Here is a 24,460-nt window from a genome sequence, read left to right on the forward strand (position 1 = left end):
AGGTGTTTAGGTCTCATTTTAATCCGTTTTGAGTTTAATGAAACCCTAATTATTTGTATTGGATTCTTTTTTTTTTTTCAATTTCTCCTCTAATTAATCTGGCATTGGCTCTGGGTTAGAGAAGAAGGCCTCTTCCTCACTGCATCAAAATGATAGCTCGATTTGATTCTAATGCTGAGTAATGCATGCAATCGATTGCCATCCTTCCCTGGTTTGATAAATTGATTAACAGGACTTGCCAAATCCCATAAATTTTAAGTTAATCTAGTTCACAGGTATATACCAGGATTAATGATGCGATGCTTGTGTCACCTAATTAATTACATTGTTGTCAAATATGGATGCAGTTGTTAGAAAACGGAGCAATGTAGCTTTCGTAACGAAATTGATTGTATAAGTTTGCGATATAATTGCAAACATTAATCCTGCAAACCTGTAGGTACTAGATCCATAAAGAATCTTCTTGGCTGTTAGCCTTTCCTTGAAATGAAAACCAAGGAGAAAAATTTTTGAATTATAACAATATTATTAAAATATACTCTTTTTTCTCTTTTTGGAAATCAGAATTGGAACTAAAATTCTAGTTCTATTTTGAAGTAGACTTTTTATTCTGGAACCAGACCGAACAAACGCCTCCTTAGGGATCCAATACCATCCAGCATCTGGCATATTTCAATTTTTTCTATATATATGTAGTAAGAGAATTTGGTTTATCAAACCTGCTTGATACTTCTCATTTTTTCATGTTTTTATTTCTTTCCTAAAAACGGAAACTAACACCGTGTGTGTATATATATATATATATTAGACCTTAGGTTCTGAATTGCTGAAAGATTCTTTTGCTGATCCTGAAATTATGGCTGATAGTTGGTCGATGTAACAAACGGCTGATCGATTTCAGTTTTTAACCTTGTTATAACATATTTCCTTTAACTAGTCGATTTGGAGATCGGGTTGCATGCACACGCTTGTGCAAGCAACAAATATGCACTTACGAAGAAAGGAGGGTTGGGGTATTTTTTTAGAATAATAAAGGTATGTATATTTTAGAAATTTCCTTTTCATCCTTCTAAACATTTTTTTTTTGCTTTATCGAGCATTTTAGTCATTACACACCCTTTTATATATATATATATACATATATTGGGTCCAATCGAACCCTGTTGGGCCAACCCAAGCTGGGCTTTTATTGGGCCAACTCCGGCCGGCCGGGGCACCCGGTAAGTTTTTTTTGAACCCGAACCTAAACTCGATCGAGCCAGGTACGGGTAAGTTTTTTTTTGAGCCCAAACCTAAACTCGATCGAGCCAGGTACCGCGTACGTGGCCCAATGCCCCGCCTTTTATGTTCTACACTAGACCAATCTCAACTATTTATACACCTATAGTTCACAAACAACAACAACAACAACAACCCTTATTTCATTTCAAATCCATTTCACATAAACACACCAAGCACAAGCCCTGCATGGCAGGTAACGAGCTAAATTAAACATAACCTACTACACTTATATATGAAACGGCCATCACCATGTCTCAGCAAACACTCAAGAGACACCTGCTAGGAAGCAGGAGGCGCGGCCACCGCAACTGCAGTGACGCTCTTTCCGACCTGCCTTAGGACCTTGGCAAACTCCGCTAACTTCTCGGCCTCTGGGATCACTTCCTTGACAGGCTCGGCTTCGCAGAAGGCCGCAGACCACGCCTCCAATTTTGGAAACTTGCTCTTCTCCAATAGCTTCGTCCCAGTGTCTCCTTCTAACACCCTCAGCCAACCTAGAAAGCTTCCCAGTGCTAAGTCCAAGAAGCCGATGGTCTCGCCCCCGAAGAACGCCCCTCCCTTGCAACACTTTCTGAATGCATCTTCCAGCTGCTCTAGCGCCGCCATTAGCTGCTCCAATAGATCCTTCCCGTCCTCGCCTTCTGTTAGGATTAATCCGCGCATCGGCCCAAAAAACTGCGTCAACAAACATGGTTGATTTTTCATTGAGTACTGGAGATATTGCAGCTGTTTGTTTTTCTTGATCTTTAGTGAAATCAGTACAGCCAAAAGAACCGACTGATCTCAACTTTAATGAGATTATGTCATCTTAAAAGAGCTAACCGAGTACGCATGAATATTTGACCGACTGCCCTACCTTTTCATCAATGTAAGCAGCCCAGAAGCGGGCGGTGGCTCGATCATACGGATCAAGGGGAAGGATGGCCGGAAGTCCGGCCGACGCCCACACCTCGTCTATGTACTCTACGATGATCAAAGATTCGCAGACGGGCTTGCCGTCGTGGAGGAGAACGGGCACCTTCTTGTGGACGGGGTTGGAGTCGAGAAGGAGCTGGCTCTTGCTGAAGGGCAGCTGCTCCTCCAGGTACTCGTAGGGAACGCCCTTGATGTTGAGGGCTACCTTCACTCGAAGCACGAAGGGGCTCGCCCACAGCCCAATCAGCTTCACCTCTCCTTGCTTTTCCATCTTTCTCGGTTTGCTTTTGGTGATCCATCTATCTCTTCCTTATTGAAGCGAAAATCGATCCAGTTCAGTAATTGCACTCACAAAAGGTCTAATGCATGCTTGACTTGGCGTGACCATTAATTAGTAAAGAAATAGGCTGGAATGGCCTTTCTTCTCAAATTTTCTTCTTTATATATTTTCTTTCTGAAACACATCGCCCAATAATACGGATCATGATTTTGTGTCGTACAATAATGCAGAAAATATTGGCAGCTTGCCATTTGCCAGAGTAGTTGAGCAGTTGCTCACTCGTACGGATGCCAACAGAATCCGATTCGGATATGTCATTAATTATATTGCTTTTTTAATATTCACACATTTAGATTTGAATTCGAATAAATATCTAAATCCGAATCAGTGGTGATATATGATGCGAATCAGTGGTGATATATGATGCGGTAATGGTTCATGGTGTTTTTAGCAACAATTCATTGATGAAACTTTTTACTATCTGATAATAACATTTAGGGTTACGGCAGCATGGAATTTGTTCATTTATATAATTAGTGCCCTTTGAGAGCTTAAGATTTCTTTAATTAGTGTCCTTTAGCCCAAAACTGCCGATCCTTGACTTTTGGGCTGCAATATCTGGTCCGTATATTCAAATTTGTCATATAGAGTAGTTATGGGACACAATTGAGTCATGGAATCATTTAGGGACAACGGGTTCAACATTTAAAACGATCAGTGATTTCCTTTGTCATTCAAAAATAAATAAATAAATAAATAAAGATGCCCATTGTAGATTAATAATAAATACAGTTCTATTTGGATGTTAAGTGAATCTTACCAATTTTTTAGATTTTTTTTGTAAATGGAGAACTTTTCAACCGACGATAACATATTTGATTCATCTTCGAACTCCTCAGAGATATATGGTTGAATTGTAGATCTGGCAATTCTGTAATTAATTTAGTTATGTTTATTACATACAACTGAAAAAGATGGAAGAGAAACTGAAAATAAAAATATATATATAAAGAATTTCAGAAAAGTGAAAACCATTCATTTTAGAAGTCAAGTGAAAGACACTAGCTTCGGATAAAAGAGATGTTCCAAATTTTATTTTTCGTTTCAATTTTTGTATAGTGGCAGCATGAGGTTGAGCAAACATATACAGTATTAAATCCATGACTTCATCACAAGGATACAAAGTTGGAACAATTCACGATGATTTTGGGGATATTTGATAACATAATAGTATCTTACTGTTCCACATATTTGCCCTAATCTATCTAGTACACGAAACTGTAACATGTTGTTCCTGCTGTCAAATTAATGACCCCGTTAACATATAAATTCAATTTTTTTCTCAAGGTCAAATACTAAGAATAGGTTTTTAAGTATTTAAATCGTTCAATAATTTCAATCTGTTTTGTATCTTTCAGCGTTTGGATTACAAAAAACTTAATTTGCTCAAGTTTTTGCTAATTAAGTTACTGCTTGAAGGGTGTTCTTAGTTTCACATATCTCAATTAGGAATATCATCAGTATGCAATTTTCATTAGATCATGTAAGGAAATTTAGATGTCATTCAAGCCAAAAGTCATACCTAAATGGTGGATAAATTTGCATAAAAACATTGTGCAAGAATGAATACAACAGGGTGACGATTCTTGCAGCACAAACACAAACAAATCAGAAATCATTTGCCTCAAGGAGTATAGCACAGTTGGGTCGCAAGTTGGCTGACACTCAAGGGATCCAATATTCTAATCTCATGGTCATTGTCACACTCTAGTATATTACTCATCTGGGCTGCATGGCAGTGAATTGAATGTACTGTAGGTCCACCCAAGCCCCCAAGGTAAGTGAGAACCTTAAGAGGCATAAGGATATGGCCTTGAAGTCTTTATACCAAATGTGGTTTTCCCTAAGTGAACATAAAAAAAAACATCATGGAATCATTTAACGACAATGGGTTGTACAAATCATAGTAACTAAAAGGAAAGATACCTGCTGCATAATTAAAAACAAAAACAGCATAGTTACCTCCATGACATAAAGAAGAAGAACAATTATGGGCCAACATAGGCATATCAGTCCAAAGAGGATAGGGGATTTGCAGCTCTACACATTGGATTCAAAAGGTAGTCAGCAACCTGAGGAAGAATCTCATAGTGAGAAATTTGGATATGAGGTGAAACTTGCAGCATAGCTTGAACGCGATTTACCGTCTTGTTTCTGCTTTTAAGAGCTCTGTGAAGGGTATGCTGAGTTTTTCTATTGTTGGTGCGGATCATAATCTGAGCTTCAAAACACTCACTAAACTTGGTGATGTGCTTGAGGATTAGCAGCTCCAGCAAACAGTAATCTCTACATCTACAGAAAGCTCTTCATTTAATGAGTCTTGGATCCCTCTTCCAGCAACATAGCGTATTTTAGGATCCTTATCAAGCCCAAGGGAGAGTAGGGCGATATGAAGAGTGTTTGTTTCGTATGAAGACCAAGGGTCCACAAAAAATCTATCACTGAGCCATTAAGATAATTTTCTCATATCGTCCTAAGAAAGGAGTCCACACAAGATTGAAAGGCAGTCCTTTTGAATTTAGGAATAGAGAAGGTAGTGCCCTGGTGGAGCACCTCATTCCTCAAGGACCACAATTTCCACATGACTTAGCCACACTCCAACATCTGCTAAGACAATCTCTTTTCAGTGAGGTTGTTTTCTACCTTTTGAGCTCATGGATGACATCTGCTTGTAAAGTCCTCATCCTACAAAACTTGTTATAAGCAGCCACGAATTAGACGAGAATTTACACACAAAAAAAATGATCAAGGTTCTCTTCTTGCTTACATTACAATGGGCATCAATTAGGCAGTTGGAAACTGATTTCCTTTAACCTACATAGGGTGGGTAGTTTATGTTCACATGCAATATGTAAAAACCATTTTGCTCTATGGTGGAAAGGGTTACCCCAGAAGAGTTTATCGGAGTAGCTCATTAGAAGGTGAACTTCTTTGCAGTCTACTGACAACGAAATTAGAAAGGAAAACATCATTTTTTGAGCACTTATCTCAAGATCCTAATGAAACGTTATTTGATATTCTTCATCAATTTCTTGAAATGGAACACTAGTTCCCCATTTGTCGAGCAAAAAAATTTGTGTTTTTCCTTCATCCACCATCCATTCCGCTTGGGTTTTCACCTCAGACCAGTACTTAACTCGTGTTTCTACAACTAGAGAATCTACTGTTCACTTTGCAGGTGCACAAGCTATCTTCAGTTAGACATTTGCTCCTAAGAATTTTTGTCCATAGGCAGTAAGACATTAGAACATTAATAATAATGTGAACTAACACTGGCTTGTTAACATCTTTGAGCAGTTTAAGCCCAATGTTGCCTTCATTGTAAGGTCTACAAAGCATTTTCCAAACAATGTAGTGAGATTTCTTACTTTCAAGCCAATCATCCCATAAAAATGTGGTCATGTGTCTCTCAATAGAAACCAGCACCTAAAGACAAGCGAAGAAAAAAAAAAGTCCAATACTCCACAAGTTAAGCTACCATTGACTTGAGAAAGCACACTTGGCCTGCATAGCAGAGGGTTTTGCTTTTCCATCCAGCTAGACAAGAGACTATTTGAAGGAAAGGTTGGCAATGGGAGGACCTCATTTGGCAATAAAAAATGCTCTCAGTTTTGTAGTAGGAAGACTGGATGGATGTCATTTCAATATATCAAAAACTTGTGTTGCTTCTTCTTGTCCACATTAGAGAAAAAGGTTATGCACTTTTGCTCGTTGATATTGAGATTTGAGGCTTGAGAGAATGCCTGAAAGGTGTTGCCAAGAGCTCGAACTGAAATCTCTTATGCATTGGAAACACAAAGGATATCATCAGAATCAGAGCCTTAGCCCGACTAGAGCTTTTTCATGAAGCCTTGCGAGCTTGCATTAAAAAATCTTCATTGAAATAGCGAAGTGGTTTGGGGAAATGGGGTTGGATCCATTTATAAGGATTGAGAAAGCCATAGTGGAAAAACACATCACCTTTTGTATCCATCTTGGATGGATACCCAAGCACAAGAGTGCATTACAGAGAAAGTTCCAATTCAACCTATCATAAACGTTGGAAAGGTTAACCTTGAGCCTAACTGATAGTTACTAAAGCGGTCGTGAACTTGGACAATTTCGTGGGCTATTATGATTTTGTCTCTAATTCTCCTACCCTTCAAAAAGGTCCAATGCTTTGGAGAGATTATTCTAGTAAGAATGGGTCTCATCCTATTTGTCATCTTCTTAATGATGAATTTCTAAAAATAGTTGCACAAAGCTGTAGGTCTAAAGTCTTTTGATTTGAAAGCTCCTACCACATCAATACTCAAGTTGATCTTTAAAGTAGAAGTCATGTCACTAACCATCCTAATATGTGTATGATCTTCTGATTTCTCCATCTGGGTTTGGACAAAGAAATCTTTTGGCCTCTCGCAACATTGGGTATGATGCATTGCATCTAGCGCTATGTTTAATATATATTTTGAATTTGTTTGGGTTGCCTCTTACACACACATCTTTGATATGAATCATATGCATCAATCTATTATTACATCAGCAGGTTGTATGTATAAGAATTCTTTATTCCTATGAACACATGTATTCCAAGAACACGCATTTGGTATGCCAAATGCTACCAAAGAAGTGTTTACCTTTGTCTCAACTTCATATTATAACCAACCTGAACAAGGTCATTCAACCTTTTATATTCAAACATATTCCTCTTCTTACTGTGGATGTGAGTTATTTCTTACCTTCTTGGTGTTAAAAACCAAAAAACCCTCTTTCTCCAAGCTTCCCACCGTCCCGAGACTCCCCACAACAAGAAATAAAGCTTCTTCACCGGCAAATATTGATGCAAATGGAGAAAATCTCTCCCCCCCACGTCTCTTGCAGTGTTTAGAAACAATAGAAAAGAGAGAGAGAGGAGCGTAGGTTTTAAAAAAAGACGCAAAAAAAGGGCCGTCGGACCCCTTTTTCATTTTAACCCCGTATCGCACGATACGGGGGTGTATCGCCCGTATCGCACGATACGGGCGATAACACGTGCGATACGCATGCATATCATGTACAGAACATGTGTCGTATCGTTTTTGTTGATACGAACGATACGTATCATACGATACGCGTCCGTATCATACGATACGGATAACATTGGCCTCAAGAGGGTGTCGACGGGTAGTGTCGACCTACAAGCCCTCCAATAGGCCTCCTCCTAACTTCTTGATGTTGCCACCAAACGTCAAAACTCAATGCTTCGATCAATCCATCACTAACACATTTCTCATTAACTTTCTTTCTTTAGTTGAGGCGTCTTCCCAATAGTACACCCAACTTACATATTCTTCTCACTCACATCAAAATCTCTACCATGTTTCCAAATAGCTTCGAAAATCAACACCTTAAGCTTAAAAGATCATTAGATATGAATCAACGCTTCTCCAACATAATCTTAAACTTTTTCCAAAAAGCAAAGTCACTAACATGCATCCCAAATCATCAATACTTAATTCTACCATGCTCCAACCATATTTACAAGTGTTCCAACAAAAAATATACAATAAAATAAGCTCAATTACGCCTTGCTCACCCCAATTCAAGAGTCTGAACTGCTGCAATCTTCCCAGCAACCACCTCACAAGTTCAAGTGACTCCCAAACAGATAAAATCTCTCAATGCCACCTCCACCAATGCATTCTAGTCACTAGTATGAGGGGAAAGATGCGTCTTCAAGCTGCAAATCGACCAAAAAGCCATAAAAGAGTCAAAAATCAACAAAAGGGAGTTCAAAAAGGGATCTGTCATTAGAAGAGGCCCATGGTAGTGGTGTGGGAAGCTGAAAACGAATGAGAGAGAGAGGGCGCTGACAGAGAGGGAAGACAGAGAGAGAGGGTTCGGACAAAAAGGGGGAAGACGGCAGTGAGGGTGAGAGTGCGTGAGAAGGGAGAAGAAAACGTGAGGGTGAGTGAGGGGACATGAGAGCTGTCGGGATGGAGCTCCGATTAGAGAGGGAGATGACAGAGAAGAGCAAGGGACAGGAGGGGAGTCGACAGAAAGCAATGAGAGAGGGAGGAGGGGAAAAAGAAGAAGGAAGAGAGGAGAAGAAGAGGCAGAGAGAGGTTGGGAGGGCTTACCAGAGCAGCACCGCCGCCGCCCTTCCTCCGCTGGCCCGCTCGTCGCCTCTGTCACCCTCGACCGCCTGCTTCTTCTTTGCATGGAGCTCCCTAGCAACAAGAGAGGCAACGAAGGGGGAGAGCGAGAGGTGGACGAGGGAGAACAGCCCTCGTCGGGCTCTCACGCGGGTAAGTTGTGGGTCCGGGTCTGGACCTGCTCCAACCTGACCTGAAATAAAAACGAGTGTTACAGCTGATGTGTTTACTAAGGCTCTTCCCATTTGGTTCAATATCTATGCTCAGGGAATATTGAAACTAGAGAGTCGTGGGCCAGTTTTCTGAAATATTAGAGAGTTGGGGTCTTCTTTAATAATTTCTTATACTTATGTTGAAGTATTTTTTACAATCTGCCGTGCCCTAATCTCTCTTTTATTGGAGATTAGGGTAAGTTAATTGTAGAAACACGAACACAGAGAAAGAGAAAACGAGGAACACGATGTAACGTGGAAAAACCCTCAACAAGAGGAAAAAAACCACGGATGAGGAGCTGGTGCCCACTAGCCGCCAGACACTCTCTCTCTTAAGATTCTATTAACCTTAAAGATTAGGGTTACAATGATATAAGTATGCCCTAATTAGGACATACTGGATCGGGTTCAGACCTGAACCCGTACACCAATGTCCGTCAACACTCCCCCTCAAGTTGAGCATACATATCAAACATGCCCAACTTGGATACATTCCTCTCGAACGAAGTCGAGGATAGAACCTTTGTCAGAACATTAGCGTGGTCTTCAGACTTCATGTAAGGAAGGATTAACTCTTTAGCATCAATTCTTTCACGAATAAAGTGACGATCAATCTCAACATGCTTGGTTCTGTCGTGTAGAACAGGGTTGTTGGCTAGATTGATTGCAGACTTGTTATCACAGTACATCTTCATAGGTCCTTCAATCTCTATTCCAATATCAGTCAGGAATATTTTCAACCATAGTAACTCTGACACTCCCATAGCAACGGCTCTATATTCTGCCTTTACACTCGATCGAGAACATACATCCTGTCTCTTGCTCCTCCATACTACAAAGTTTCCTCCCAGGTAGACACAGTACCCTGTAGTAGACCGTCTGGTATCAACACAACCTGCCCAGTTTGCATCGGAATACCCCTCGACCTCTACATTCTCTTGTTTTACATACAAGAGTCCTTTACCAGGATTTCTCTTAAAGTAACGTAATACTCTTGTTAAAATATAAATCCTTCACCAGCACGTTGAAGAGAAGTCTCTTAGGATTCCACCTCCTTGTAGAATGTGTTAAGATATTTAATGTCCTTGTAACATGTAAAGAGTCTCCTAGGATTCTATGTTGTAGTTAATATCCTTGTTATATGTAAAGTCTCTTAGGATTCTATGTTGTAGTTAATATCCTTGTAATATGTGAAGTCTCTTAGGTTTCTATGATGTAATTAATGTCCTTGGAGCTTGTGAAATCTCCTAGGATTTTACGATTGGAGACTCTTAGAATTCTGGAAATGGGATTATAAATAGAGGCCATGCCAACCATTTTGGCTAGGGCTTCTTCTCCTCAATTTCTTCTTGTTTTCATTCTCTCTCTCTCTCTCTCTCTCTCTCTCTCTCTCTCTCTTACTGCGTGAGTACTGTTTTCTGGTTACAGATATTGGTGCTAGATTTCTATCATGGTATCAGAGAGCCAGGTTACGTTATCCCTACCAAACGAAATGCCCAAACAGGTTTGATCTGGTTAGAATACTTTTCTCATCTTGTCTCTATCCTGAATTTACTTTTCTATTGCGCAATTCTTGTTCCTTTTTCTTCTTGCTTACCCAAGGACACATCCTGTTATATCGTGTCTTCTTTCCCTCTCATCTTCTACCTATATACCATTTCTTTCTGCTGTCATGGAAAACCTTTTGCATTCTGGCATGTCCTCAAGTTTTCTTCCTCACCTTATTACCGAAAAACTCAACCATGAGAATTATCTGATCTGGAAAAGGCAAATCATGCCTTTCATAAGAAGTCAAGGCCTCTTTGGACATCTCGATGGTTCAACAAAGGCTCCACCAATATCCGTTTTACAGGAAATAAAAAATGAGGCAGACAGCAATCCTGAACATGCTATGTGGATGAGACGTGATCAAAGTGTGATCAAAGTCTGGTTGCGTATATTTTGTCCACTTTATCTCAACAAGTGTTACTTTCAGTTTCTGATGATTGTATTGCAGAAGAATTATGGGAAACCATTGCTGATACATTTTCCCAAATATCAGAAGCTCGAATTATGTACTTAAAGAAAGAATTTCAGAATTTGAGCAAAGGTTCAACGTCTATCATGGATTATTTGGGGCGTATTAAAGCCGTCGCAGACCAACTTGCTGCCTCAGGGAATAACATTTTTATCATGCTTTTATTACAGCTCTTGAGGTCCTTCCTGTTCTGCCTGCCTTCAACCAACTACAAGGTAAACTTCTCCAACATGAAATGAATATGAAAAAAGTCATTGAAAGGACTGATCAAGGGAACACCCAAAATGTGTTGGCTATGAATGTAAAGTTTGGTAAGAGCCATGGGAACTCCAACCATGGTGGTCGTGGCATTCTACAACACCACATAACCAAGCTATGTCTCTTTTGGATACTTCAAGAAAAATATCAATTTGTTTTCAGTGCAACAAGAAAGGACACATGAAGGCACAGTGTTGGTCTAATCCTCAAAATAAAAACAAAGGGGTAAGACATGATTATAAACAAGGAGGACAAAGTTCTAAATCCACCGCTGAAGATATGCAACAGCTATTGATGACCGCATTCTCAAAGATGACTATAAAGCAAAATGAGCAGGGAGAATGGTTCTTGGATTCAAGTGCAGCTACCTATGTGACAGGAAATGCAGGTAAATTGACTAACTTATCCCCTCATTACGGTAGAAGTTGCATTATAACAGGTGATGGAAAATCTCATCCCATTACACATATTGGAAATGCACATATTCCATTGTCATCCTCGTCTCTATCACTGTCTAATGTTGTTCTTGCTCCCAATATCAAAAAGAACATCATATCCATTTCTAAACTCATTGATGATACAAGCTCTTCTGTTGAATTCACACCTGTCTATGTCAAGGACCTCTAAACGAAGAAAATGTTTCCTAGAAGGGAGCGTCAAGGGAATATGTACGTCCTCAAGGAATGTCTACCCAAGGATTCATCCACTTTTGATATAGGATTTTGATATAGGATTGAAGACATTTTCTCTTTCTCATAATGCGTCATCAGTTTTCTCATAATGCGTCATCAGTGCCAAGTTCTTGCCATTTTCAATCAAAAGTAAGGGGCCCTAACCAATTTTTGGAGTCTGATTTGTGGCATAGTCGGCTAGGACACTGTGGTCGACATTTCATTGAAAAACTTGTCACAGATAGTCTCATTCCAAGATCAAGTTTACCTCTTACTTCAAGTGTCAAAAAATGTTCAAGTTGTGGACTTTGTAAGAGTCATGTTTTACCTTTCCATAATATAAATCAAAGGGCTTCCAAACCTTTTGAAACTATTTTTTCTGATGTATGGGGGCCAGCCCCTATTGATTCCATGTCTGGGTCAAGATATTATGTCTTATTCATTGACTCTTACTCACGTTTCACCTGGATTTACTTCATGAAACACAAATCAGAAGTACCCCACATATTTCGAAACTTCTATGCCATGATTCAAACTAAATTTTCATTCAATGTGGTGCATTTTCAATGTGATGGAGGGGGAGAATATTCCTCGCTTGATTTTATTGAATTTCTACGTGAAAAAGGGATAACTAGACAAATTTCCTGCCTTTCCACACCACAACAAAATGGTGTAGTTGAGCGGAAACATCGACATATAGTTGAAAGCGCCATGAGCATGATGCATGATACTAATGTGCCCATTTCTTTGTGGACTGAAGCCTTTCATACTGCTGTATACATAATAAATTGTTTGCCTATGACACTCTTGATGTCTAAATCGCCATATTTTACACTTTTAGGCAAACAACCTGATTACAAGAACTTGAAGGTTTTTGGTTGTGTATGCTATGTTCACGTTGATGCTGCCTTGAGGAACAAGTTTCAAGACAAAGCTATTCAATGTAGATTCGTTGGATATGCTAATGAATATAAAGGTTTTCGATTCTATGATCCAACAACTAAACGTATCAAAACTTCAAGAAATGTCATTTTTGATGAACATAGTTTTGATAATACAAATGAAATGCCTATGACCATTGAATCTTATGATCCCTGGACCAGTACACAGTTATTGAATGCAGATCCTGTTGTAGAAAATGATGTGCCTCAAAATGAAGATCCAGAGAGAGCAATACAACCGTCGGATATGGCTCAAAGTGAAATTCAAGAAGAACTAACACAGTCTTCAAGTCATCACGAAAGCAATAATGAAGAACCGAGCAACGATGCACATCGGTATTCGGGTCTTATCTACAATCGACGACTAAGGGACAGAGATGCTCACAGTGAAGAAGACAACATGCCCCACCTTAGAAGATCCCAACGCATTCGTCATCCCATTCACAGGTGGGTTAGCTATGATTCTTTATCACTTGATTTTTAGTTATTCATGATAAAAGTTGGCAAGGAGGAAGAACCTACTTCATTTGATCAAGCATCAAAATCACATCATTGGAGAAAGGCTATGAAAGAAGAAATGGATGCCTTGCATGAATGTGGAACATGAGAGATCGTTCTGAGGCCATACGAAAAGAACGTAGTGGGCTCCAAATGGGTATACAAAATTAAATACAAACCTGACGGCAGCATAGAAAGACACAAAGCAAGGTTAGTAGCAAAAGGGTTTACACAACAATATGGAGAAGATTATGATGAGACATTCAGCCCTGTGATCAAAATGGGAACAATTTGCGTGATTATATCATTGGCAGTTGAATATGGATGGAGACTACATCAAATGGACGTGAAGAATGCTTTTCTTCATGGTGATTTAAGGGAGGAAGTATGGAACAACCTTCCGGATACACGAAAGGAGACTCTCATGCATGGGTTTACAAACTAAGAAAATCTATTTATGGACTTAAACAGGCCTCACGTTCGTGGTTTGACAGTTTCTCCTGCAAGATTCAAGAATGTGGTTTTCGGAGATGTCCTCTAGATCACTCTCTTTTCATTTATCGAAAGGAAAACATATTTACTTTACTTCTTATATATGTTGATGATATTGTTATCACAGGCAATTCAAAAAAACACATAGAAGAAGCTAAAGTTTTGATGATGCAAAACTTCAAAATGAAAGAGCTTGGTGATTTACGATTCTTTCTTGGAGTGGAGATTGATAGGCACAATAATCGCCTCACATTGACACAACAGAAATACACGTTGGATCTGCTGAAAAAGTCAGGTATGTCTGATTGTAAGCCTGTTGGAACTCCTAGTGTTCTAAATCAAAGACTAAGTGCTCAAGATGGGGAGTTATATGAAGATCCTACGCAATATCGAAGTATTGTTGGGGCACTTCAATATTTTACATTTACTAGACCAGATATTATATATGCTATGAATCAAGTATCTCAATTTATGCATGCACCTAGAGATAGTCACATGGATGCTGTCAAAAGAATATTAAGATATCTTAAAGGGACAGCAGGAGATGGCTTAGTTTATGGTAAGAGTGAAAATATAACTATTGGACATCAACTTATGACATTCACAGATGCAGATTGGGCTAGATTGGGCTGGAGATCCCGATCAAAGAAAGTACATTTCTGGTTTTTGTATTTTCATTGGACGTAATCTTGTGTCTTGGAGTTGTCGAAAGCAAAAGGCAGTAGCAAGATCCAGCACTGAAGCTGAATACAGATGCGATCCAGCACTGAAACTGAATACAGAGATGCATGGCTACAGGTACTGCTGAAGTTACATGGGTTAGACATTTGCTTGGAGAAAAGATTAAAACATCAATGTTAATGTGCGATAATCAAAGCGCTATTAACATTGCCTATAATCCCGTACAACATGGTCGAACAAAGCACATTGAGATTGATCAACACTTTGTTAGACAAAAGGTGGAAGACAAGGAGATTCAGGCTATTTATGTTTGTACACATGAACAAGTTGTAGACTTATTTACAAAAGGATTAACAAAGGAACGATTCTGGTTTCTAAAAAGCAAGTTGTACATGGTGCAAAACTATGCACAACTTGAGGGAGGGTGTTAAAATATAAATCCTTCACCAGCACGTTGAAGAGAAGTCTCTTAGGATTCCACCTCCTTGTAGAATGTGTTAAGATATTTAATGTCCTTGTAACATGTAAAGAGTCTCCTAGGATTCTATGTTGTAGTTAATATCTTTGTTATATGTCTCTTAGGATTCTATGTTGTAGTTAATATCCTTGTAATATGTGAAGTCTCTTAGGTTTCTATGATGTAATTAATGTCCTTGGAGCTTGTGAAATCTCCTAGGATTCTACGATTGGAGACTCTTAGAATTCTGGAAATGGGATTATAAATAGAGGTCATGCCAACCATTTTGGCTACGACTTCTCCTCAATTTCTTCTTGTTTTCATTCTCTCTCTCTTTCTCTCTCTCTCTCTCTCTCTCTATCTATCTCTATCTTCCTGCGTGAGTACTGTTTTCTGGTTACAGATATTGGTGCTAGATTTCTATCAACTCTGTCCACAGCCTTTAGATGTGCATCAGTAGGAACATGCATGAATTGACTCAATACATTTACCGCAAAGGCGAAGGTGATATCAGGTCTCGTGAGGGTAAGGTAAATCAACTTCCCAGACGTTGATATCTTCATTTAGCTTCTTCCCAGAGCAGCTCTCCATCTCTAAGACTCAACTTCTGCCCAGTGTCAAGTGGGGTAGAAGCAGGTATACACCCAACTTACCAGTCTCTTCCAACCAACAGATCTAATGTGTATTTCCTTTAGTTTAGCACAAGACCAGTACTCGATCTAGCAATCTCAATACCAAGAAAATACCTCAGCTTGCCAAGGTCCTTGAGATCAAATTTCGTTGCCAAATTTCGTAGCCAGTAACCCTTTTAACTTGATGATTTCCTCATCATCATTACCTGTGACAATCATGTCATCCATATACCTCCTCATCATCTCTGGTTCTTCATATCCTGGAGGCATATGCATATATACTTCTTCATCGAGGTTACCATTGAGGAAAGCATTCTTAACATCTAGTTGGTACACCTTCCACTCCTTCATCACAGCTAGGGATATAACAATTCTGCCTGTCTGTCTTCATCACAGCTAGGGATTTCGCAACAGGAGCAAAGGTCTCCAAGTAATCAATCTCATATTTTTGGCTAAACCCTACAAGACGAGCTTTATACCTTTCAACACTCACATCTCGTTTGTACTTAATGGTATATACATATTTGAATCCAAGCAAGTGAGCCGCCTCAGGAATTTTCACAACCTCCCATGTCATGTTTCTTCTCAAGGCTTCCATTTCTTCTTCCATAGCATCAGCCCACTTGGAATCACTTTGAGCGTCAGCAACGGTCCTGGGAATCACAGCCAAAGAAAGAGAAGAAACAAAGCACTTGTAATCCTTACCAAGTCTGGAATAAGATACAAAATTACCAATAGGGTGTTGAGTACATGACCTGGCACTCTTTCTCAGGGCAATGGGATGATCTTCATTTGGTTTTTCAACCTCGTCTTGACTCTTGAAGGTCGGACTTGGTTGGAAGGAGTGGCATTGGGATTGGAAATAGATTTCGCACCACAAGTCACCTCCTCTGTCCGAGCACCTCGTTTAGAATAGACATGTCCAAACAAACGATGGCCTTCCTTCTCAGTGTCACACCCTTTCTCCTTCTCAGGCACATCAACCACAGTGAGAGATTCTGCTTTCTGTAAATTGAAGCTCCTGGCTCTGAGAATACTCTTCCCTAACCACAGACTTCTCCCCCTGAAGAGGATTCTCACCAAAGTAAAAGGCATGTTCTAAGAAGGTAACATCCCTCGTAACATAAACTCGGCCAGTGATGGGGTCAATACATCTGTATCCTTTCTGAGTAGGGGAATACCCAACAAACACACCTTTGATAGACCTGGGATCAAGTTTCTTAATATTGGGACTGTGATTATGTATAAAACACACACAGCCAAAAACACGAGGGGGGAGTAGAAAAGGTTGACGACTACCGAGGAGTAACGAATGGGGAGTCCGACCATCCAGAACACGACTGCGATTGATGAGATACGCACTAGTAAGAACTGCATCACCCCAATAGCCCAATAGTGTTTAGGAAGATTTCTCTGAAACAGGAGGACCCTGGTGACATTAAGAAGCTAGCGATTTTCTCTTTCAGCCACCCCATTTTGTGGGGGGGTATAACTACAGGACGTCTCATAAACAATCCCCATTTTTCGAAGAAAATCGTCAATCGTCTGACACATATACTCACGGGCATTATCGGACCGAAAGGTTTTAATAGTTCCACCATATTGGAACCTCACTGCGATCTTTTAACAAGTACACAAAGGTAGCCCGAGAGAGAAGTCATCAATAAAAGTGATAAAAGTATTGAAAACCTTGACGGGTATGAATTCCCGAAGGCCCCCACACATCCGAGTGAACCAAGGAAAAAGCTTCATTAACACAATTAGTAGAAATAGGGTACGAAGCCCTCACATGTTTGGCAAACTGACACACATCACAGGAAATCAAAGACAAATTCAAAGAAAAACACAAATCGGGGAACAACTGTTTCAAAATCCCAAAAGGTAAATATCCAAAACGTTCATGCCAGTACAAGAAGGACTGAAGACAATCTTCTCTTCGTTTTTCTCTCTTGTTGATCGTTGTCACAAGAGCTGTAGCCACATGCATGGGAAGACGATATAGGCCATCAGACGCCAAACCAATCTCAATCATCTTCTCTGTCACCAAGTCCTGCAAAACACAATGGTTGGCAGAAAAAATGTTCAGCTCTTTAGTAAGTTTACTAACCGACAAGAGATTTAATGGAAACTGGGGGACATGTAATGCTCCCTGCACATGAAATTTGTTCAACAAGACAGAGTCCCTTCGCCTGCCACAACAGTAGAGGAACCATCTACGAGAGAAACTTGTTCCCTTCCCGAAGTTAACTTATATTCATGAAATAATTTTGGGTTACCTGTCATGTGGTGTGTTGATAGATTGTGTGTTTCGGGTTCGGATCCATACCCGACCCGCCTTGTAGCCCGTTTTGGGCTGTACTCTACTTAAGTCATGTAACCTTAATCCTTAAGAGTTAATGATAATCTTAAGAGAGAGAGTCTGGCTACTAGTGGGCACCAACTCCTCCTCATTCGTGGTTTTTTCTCCCTCGTGTTGAGGGTTTTCCATGTTACATCGTGATCATTGTTTCTCTTCGTCTTCTTCTTGTTCGTATTTCTACATGGTATCAGAGCCGTGAAGTTCCGGCGTTTCTGGTTTGTCTTTTACCCGTGTTGGAGAAGGTCTCGCCCGGCACTGTTCATCGCCCGTGCCCGACGCTCGTGCCCGAGCTTCGTCTGTCGCCCCGCCGCCGTCTCCGCCCAGCGCCACTCAGGATTCCGCCGTCTCCGCCTAGCGACGACCGGCCCAGCGACGCCCTGATCAGCGCCGTTCCTGTTCAGCCGCTTCCGCCCAGCGTCGGCCTGCCCAGCGACGACCTGTCCAGTGGTGTTCCTCTCTATCATCCGACGCATCTCCCACCGCCGTGTCTTTTTCCGGCGCCGCGCCGCTCTGCCTGGTTCCGGCGGTCTATTTCCGCCCAGCGCCGCGCCGCTCTGCCTGGTTCTGGCGGTCTGTCTCTGCCCAGCGCCGCTCCCTCGTCTTTTTTTGGTGTTGTATTGTGCTGTTGCTCCCTGCTGCCCTTGCTGCCTACTGGGCTTCACCCGTAGCTAGACTGGTCTGTGATTATGGCAGTCTCCTCTTCGTCAACTGTCAACACCAATCCCATTGAAATAGGGGCTTTTAGAACTGAGAATGTTCCCATGCAAGTCATCACTCTTCGCCTCACCAAGGAGAATTATTTCTCGTGGTCGCCTGCTATGACTATGGGAATTGCTGGCCGTGGTCGCATGGCCTATATTGATGGGAGCAACCTCGAACCAGCAAGAACAAGTGATGTGTGGCATACTTGGTTTCTTGAGGATAATCAAGTGAAAACTTGGATTGTCAATTCTGTTTTCGCTGATATTCAGCCCCTTATCCTTCGGAAGAAGACTGCTAGAGACATGTGGGTGGTCCTCGAGCAAATGTATGGCCAAAAGAAGACCGCAATTCGTACTTACCAAGTAATGAAGACAGTCTATGGCATTCGACAAGGAAACTCGTCTGTTGCAGAGTACTATGGGGCTTTAAAAGCCAAGTGGGAAAAGCTTGACTATCATTCTGATATTCCTTGGCATTGTCCCCATGATCAGGCGCTCTATGTTGCTCATGAATGGGAAAACAGGGTGTTCCTCTTTTTAGCAGGTTTAAATGATGAGTTTGAAGGTGTTCGAAGCCAGATTCTGAATTCAGGGGAGATGTCCAGTATTGAAGATGTGTACTCCTGTGTTGAAGCGGAAGAACAGAGGAAGCTTGTTACAAAAGAAGGGAAGAGGGAACTTGTGCCCGAGAGATCCGCCCTCGTGAGTCGTGGTCCTGGCGGCCCGTCTAGATCCCTTCGCCGGTGCACTCACTGCAAGAAGACAGGTCACACCGTGGATTATTGTTGAGATCTTCATCCAAAAAAAAAGGGAAACAAAGGGAGATCTTCGATTGGGAGAATGCCTGTGTCTGAGGTGCCAGCATCCAGTGGAGAAAAAGTCTCCATTTCTGCTGACCAGCTTCGTGAACTAAGGGCTTATTTGGGCAGGATCGATGTCAACAAGATTGAGACCTCAGAGGGAACTACAGCTAATCATGCTCTTGCGGTTATTGGCAATCAAGGTAACTCTTCTGTGGGGGAATGGATTGTCGATAGTGGTGCTACTCATCACATGACAGGTAATCCAAAATTGTTTCATGAGTATAAGTTGTCCTCGGGAAAGGAACATGTTTCTCTTGCAGATGGTTCCTCTACCTGTGTGGCAGGCGAAGGCACTCTGTCCTTGTTGGACAAATTTCATGTGCAGGGCGCATTACATGTCCCCCAGTTTCCTTTAAATCTCTTGTCAGTCAGTAGACTTACAAAAGAATTGAATTGTGAACTTATTTTCTCTGCCGATCGCTGTGTTTTGCAGGACTTGGTGACAGGAAAGAAGATTGGGATTGGTTTAGCTTCTGATGGATTATATCGTCTTCCCATACGTGTGGCTACTGCTCTGTTGACAGCGATCCGCAAGACAGATAAGAGAAGAGAAGATTGTCTTCAGTCCTTTATGTACTGGCATGAACGTTTTGGGCATTTACCTTTTGGGATTTTGAAACATTTGTTTCCAGACTTGTGTTCCTTCTTTGATTTGTCTTCCATTTCTTGTAATGTTTGTCAGTTTGCCAAACATGTGAGGGCTTCGTACCCTCTTTCTACTAGTTGTGTTAATGAAGCTTTTTTCCTGATTCACTCTGATGTATGGGGACCTTCGGGAATTCATACCCGTCAAGGTTTTCAATATTTTATCACTTTCATTGATGATTTCTCTCGTGCTACATTTGTGTACTTGTTAAAAGACCGCAGTGAGGTTCCTCGTATCATCGAGACATTCATTCTTCTTGTGCATACCCAATATGGTGCGAATGTTAAAACTAACTTTCAGGTCCGATAATGCCCGTGAGTACATGTGTCAGCCTGTTGAGGAGTTTCTTAAACAACGGGGGATTGTTCACGAGACATCCTGTAGTTACACCCCCCCTCAAAATGGGGTAACTGAAAGGAAAAATCGTCAACTCCTTAATGTCACCAAGGCTCTTTTGTTTCAGAGAAATCTTCTTAAACACTATTGGGATGATGCAGTTCTTACTAGTGTCTATCTTATTAACCGCATGCCCAGTCGTGTTTTGAATGGTAGGACTCCCCACTTGTTGCTTCCTGGCAATCGTCCACCATTTCCTCTTCCTCCTCGTGTTTTTGGTTGTGTATGTTTTATCCATGATCACAGTCCAAATGTCAAGAAACTTGATCCTAGGTCTATCAAATGTGTCTTTGTTGGATACTCCCCTACGCAAAAAGGATACAAATGTATTGATCCTAGTCGAACTTATGTTACGAGGGATGTTACCTTCTTGGAACATGCCTCTTACTTTGGTGCGAATCCTCTTCAGGGGGAGCAGTCTGTGGGCAGGAAAGAGTGTTCTCAGAGACAGGAACTTCAGTTTATAGATTTTTTGGACTACAAGAAAGCAGAATCACTTAATACTTAATACTGTTGATGTGCCTGAGAAGGAGGAAAGGGGTGACAATAGCATTGAGAAGGAAGGCCATCAGTTGTTTGGACAGTTCTACTCTAAACGAGGTACTCGGACAGAGATGATGACTTGTGATGCTAGATCTACTTCCAATCCCAATGCCAGTCCTTTCCTGGATGAACCAAGTCCTACAGAGGAGACCGTGGAGACTCATGATGAGGTTGAAAAGAAGAATGACGATCTTTCCATTGCCCTGAGAAAGAGTGTCAGGTCATGTACTCAACACCACAGGTAATTTTGTTTCTTATTCCAGACTTGGGAAAGATTACAAGTGCTTTGTTTCTGTAGAAACACAAACCACAAGGAGAGAGTAGAGAAAACACACACAGTATACGTGGAAAACCTCAAAAAGATGTGAAAAACCACGGGGAAGCTCTGACCTAGGGGCAAACCGCAACCCTAGGAGAGAGAAAATAACATTCACTTAACTCAACAATTACATGTAAGTGAAGAATATATAGGAGGGAGAGAAAGAGTGCCGCCTAGGATATCGAGCCTGCCTCGGTATCCGTGCCCCCAGATATGGACCCGGTTCCCCATTACAATATATTCTAACACTCCCCCTACATGTCAAACATGCCAACCTTGCTAACATTTTTCTAACATTTTTCTCAAATTGAGATGTACATAAAGACTTAGTTAAGACATCTGCAACTTGATCACTTCATATAGGGCAGAATCAACTCCTTTGAATCTATGCGTTCCCGTATGAAGTGGCGATCGATCTCCACATGTTTAGTCTTGTCGTGCATGACCGGATTATTTGCCAGGTTAATAGCAGACTTGTTGTCACAATACATCCTCATCTTCTCTTCCATTTTAACCCCAATATCTGCCAAAAGAATTTTGAGCCATAGCATTTCTGTAACCCCCATAGCAACCGCCCAGTATTCAGCCTCAGCACTGGACCTGGAACAAACTTCTTGTCGCTTACTTCTCCAGACCACAAGGTTACCTTCAAGAAAGATGCAGTATCCTGTGGTAGACCTCCTAGTATCCTGTGGTAGACCTCCTAGTATTTGTGCATCCTGCCCAGTCGGTATCAGAGTATCCTTCAATACTTAGTCGATCTTGTCGAGTGTAGAGCAATCCTTTCCCTGGGTCATTCTTTAAGTATCCCAATACTCTTTCAGCACTTTTCCAATGACAATCAGTAGGGGCATGCATAAACTGACTTAACACACCCACAGCATACGTAATATCTGGGCGAGTAAGAGTGAGATAAATAAGTTTACCAACCAGCCGCTGATACCTCCATTTTCCTTCCTCATCCAAGATAGTCCCAGATTTGATACTTATTCTTGTGCCAGACTCCATTGGGGTAAGAAAAGGCCTGCATCCCAGTTTACCTGTCTCTTTTAGAAGATCCAAAGTGTATTTTCTTTGGCTCATAACAAGCCCAGTCTCAGATCGCGCGATCTCAATTCCCAAGAAATACCTTAGTTTGCCCAGATCTTTGAGATCGAATTCAGCAGCTAACGTTTCCTTCATCTTCTTTTTTTCCCTTTTGTCGTCACCTGTGACAATCATATCATCAACATATACAAGTAGAAGGCTCACCAGACCATTTCTCTGCTTGATGAAGAGGGTGTGATCACCATTTCCCTGTTTATACCCATTAGTCTTCATTACAACCCTTAGTCTTTCAAACCACGCTTTAGGGGACTGCTTGAGACCATACAAAGCTTTCTTGAGATAGCAACACTTCCCGTTCCGAGCATATCCAGGCGGCATGCTCATATAGACTTCTTCCTCAAGGTGACCATTCAAGAAGGCGTTCTTGACATCAAGTTGGTCCATGCTCCACTTCTTCTGCACTGCAAGAGCTAGGATGACCCTTACGATCTTCAGTTTCGCCACGGGAGCAAACGTCTCAAGATAGTCAATCCCATATTTCTGGCTAAACCCTTTAGCAACAAGGCGGGCTTTATAGCGTTCTACAGTGCCATCAGGTTTGTACTTCACATTAAACACCCACTTGAAACCAACTAAGTGAGTTCCCTTGGGGATGTCAACAACCTCTCACTGTTCTTTTCTAGGGCGTCCATCTTCTCTGTCATGGCCTGTAGCCATTTAGGATCCTTCCTGGCATCTTCCACTGACCTGGGAATAACAGCCATAGATAAAGAGGTAACAAAGCACTTGTAGTCTTTACTGAGTTTAGCATATGAAACAAATCTCTGAATAGGATGAGAAGTACATGACCTGGTGCCCAGGGCTATGGGAAGTTCTTCATTCATTGGACTTGGATCATCCGGGGAGGTCACAAGATTGAGAAGATTGGGATTGGCAACATCGACATCTTCCATCACATCCTTCTTCTTCCTGCTGTAAACCTGACCAAATAAGTGACCTCGAGACTCCTGTTCTTCCACAGGGCCCCCTCCATCTGACTGTCTATGTCCTTCCTGACAACGTCTTCCACACTTGGAGAACTAACTGTATAATCCAAGAAATCCATGAACTGAATCAACTGATGCGAAGAATACTCTTCCCTTCTGTCACCTAAACACTCCCCCTGAAGAGGAGTCGCAGGAAAGTATGCCACATGTTCATGAAAGGTAACATCCCTGGAGACATATACTCTGGAAGTGCTAGGGTCAATTGTATCCCTTCTGAGTGGAGGAATACCCCAAAAAGACCGCTTTGATGGACCGAGGATCAAGTTTCTTGAGAGTGGGACTATGATCATGGACAAAGCAAACGCACCCAAACACTCGAGGGGTCAAAGGCCAGGGATTCTGAGTAGGCCACCACGACAAGTGGGTACTCCTGAAGGACCCCAAACATATCAGAATGAACCAAAGCAAAAGGACGGTTGGCTTTATTGAATGAAATAGGGTACGAGGCCCTAACATGTTTAGACAACTGACACACTTCACAGACGAAGGTGTCCAAAGAAACAGAATGAAACATCCTAGGAAACAACTTTTTAAGCAACGGGAATGGAAGATGACCAAGTCTCTCGTGCCAACGCATAATGATGGATCTGTCCTCGGCCCACTGGTGGCTGAAATCAAAGCAGAAACAACTTGTACGGGCAGTCTGTAGAGGCCATCAATAACCGAACCAATCCCAATCTTCTGCCCCGTCCCCAAGTCCTGCAGTAAACAACGATCAGCAGAGAAAATTAGATTACAGTTTAACTCTTTGGTAATACTGCTGACAGATAACAAATTGACTGGAATGTTGGGAACATGTAGGTCATTATGAAGACTGTTGATAGATTGTGGGTTTCGGGTCCGGATCCATACCCGACCCGCCTTGTAGCCCGTTTTGGGCTCTACTTAAGTCATGTAACCCTAATCCTTAAGTGTTAATGATAATCTTAAGAGAGAGAGAGTCTGGCTGCTAGTGGGCACCAACTCCTCCTCATTCGTGGTTTTTTCTCCCTGTTGAGGGTTTTCCACGTTACATCGTGATCATTGTTACTC

At 41.4% G+C, this 24,460-nt stretch overlaps 2 protein-coding genes across 28 annotated transcripts in view; both read right to left on the bottom strand.

The window, feature by feature from the left end:
* Positions 1 to 1,387: 1,387 nt before the first annotated feature.
* On the bottom strand, positions 1,388 to 2,553 carry LOC116256315 (glutathione S-transferase U17-like). The gene is made up of 2 exons (XM_031632653.2): positions 2,138 to 2,553; positions 1,388 to 1,956 (listed from the first exon to the last, which is right to left on the bottom strand). The coding sequence occupies exons 1-2, from the start codon at positions 2,465 to 2,467 to the stop codon at positions 1,561 to 1,563; spliced, it is 726 nt and encodes a 241-aa protein (XP_031488513.1). The 5' UTR covers positions 2,468 to 2,553; the 3' UTR covers positions 1,388 to 1,560.
* A 1,499-nt stretch (positions 2,554 to 4,052) lies between these two features.
* LOC116255718 (uncharacterized) overlaps positions 4,053 to 24,460 on the bottom strand; it is a 45,183-nt gene continuing 24,775 nt past the window's right edge. For 12 of the 27 annotated variants that reach the window (XR_007573741.1, XR_007573746.1, XR_007573747.1 and 9 more), the window contains 3 exons: positions 4,681 to 5,221; positions 4,499 to 4,608; positions 4,053 to 4,379 (listed from right to left, as the gene is read on the bottom strand). Coding sequence is in view for 7 of the 27 variants with exons in the window: in XM_050078541.1 (XP_049934498.1) it covers positions 23,627 to 24,127 (501 nt within the window). In the remaining 20 variants the exon portion in view is untranslated. Of the gene's footprint in view, positions 4,380 to 4,498; positions 4,609 to 4,680; positions 8,843 to 17,273; positions 17,559 to 23,438; positions 24,128 to 24,460 lie in introns of those variants that run through there. The other 15 variants (XM_050078541.1, XM_050078550.1, XM_050078546.1 and 12 more) reach the window with 6 other exon arrangements.

The sequence above is a fragment of the Nymphaea colorata genome, chromosome 6 (genome assembly GCF_008831285.2).
Source record: "Nymphaea colorata isolate Beijing-Zhang1983 chromosome 6, ASM883128v2, whole genome shotgun sequence".
Classification (NCBI taxonomy): Eukaryota; Viridiplantae; Streptophyta; class Magnoliopsida; order Nymphaeales; family Nymphaeaceae; genus Nymphaea; species Nymphaea colorata.

What these genes read in the sequence shown, in the direction of transcription:
- LOC116256315 (XM_031632653.2), bottom strand. Translation starts at nt 2,467, where the DNA reads ATGGAAAAGCAAGGAGAGGTGAAGCTGATTGGGCTGTGGGCGAGCCCC. An exon ending in CTGCTTACATTGATGAAAAG is followed by an intron (nt 1,957 to 2,137) that starts GTAGGGCAGTCG and finishes TTGTTGACGCAG; the next exon opens with TTTTTTGGGCCGATGCGCGG.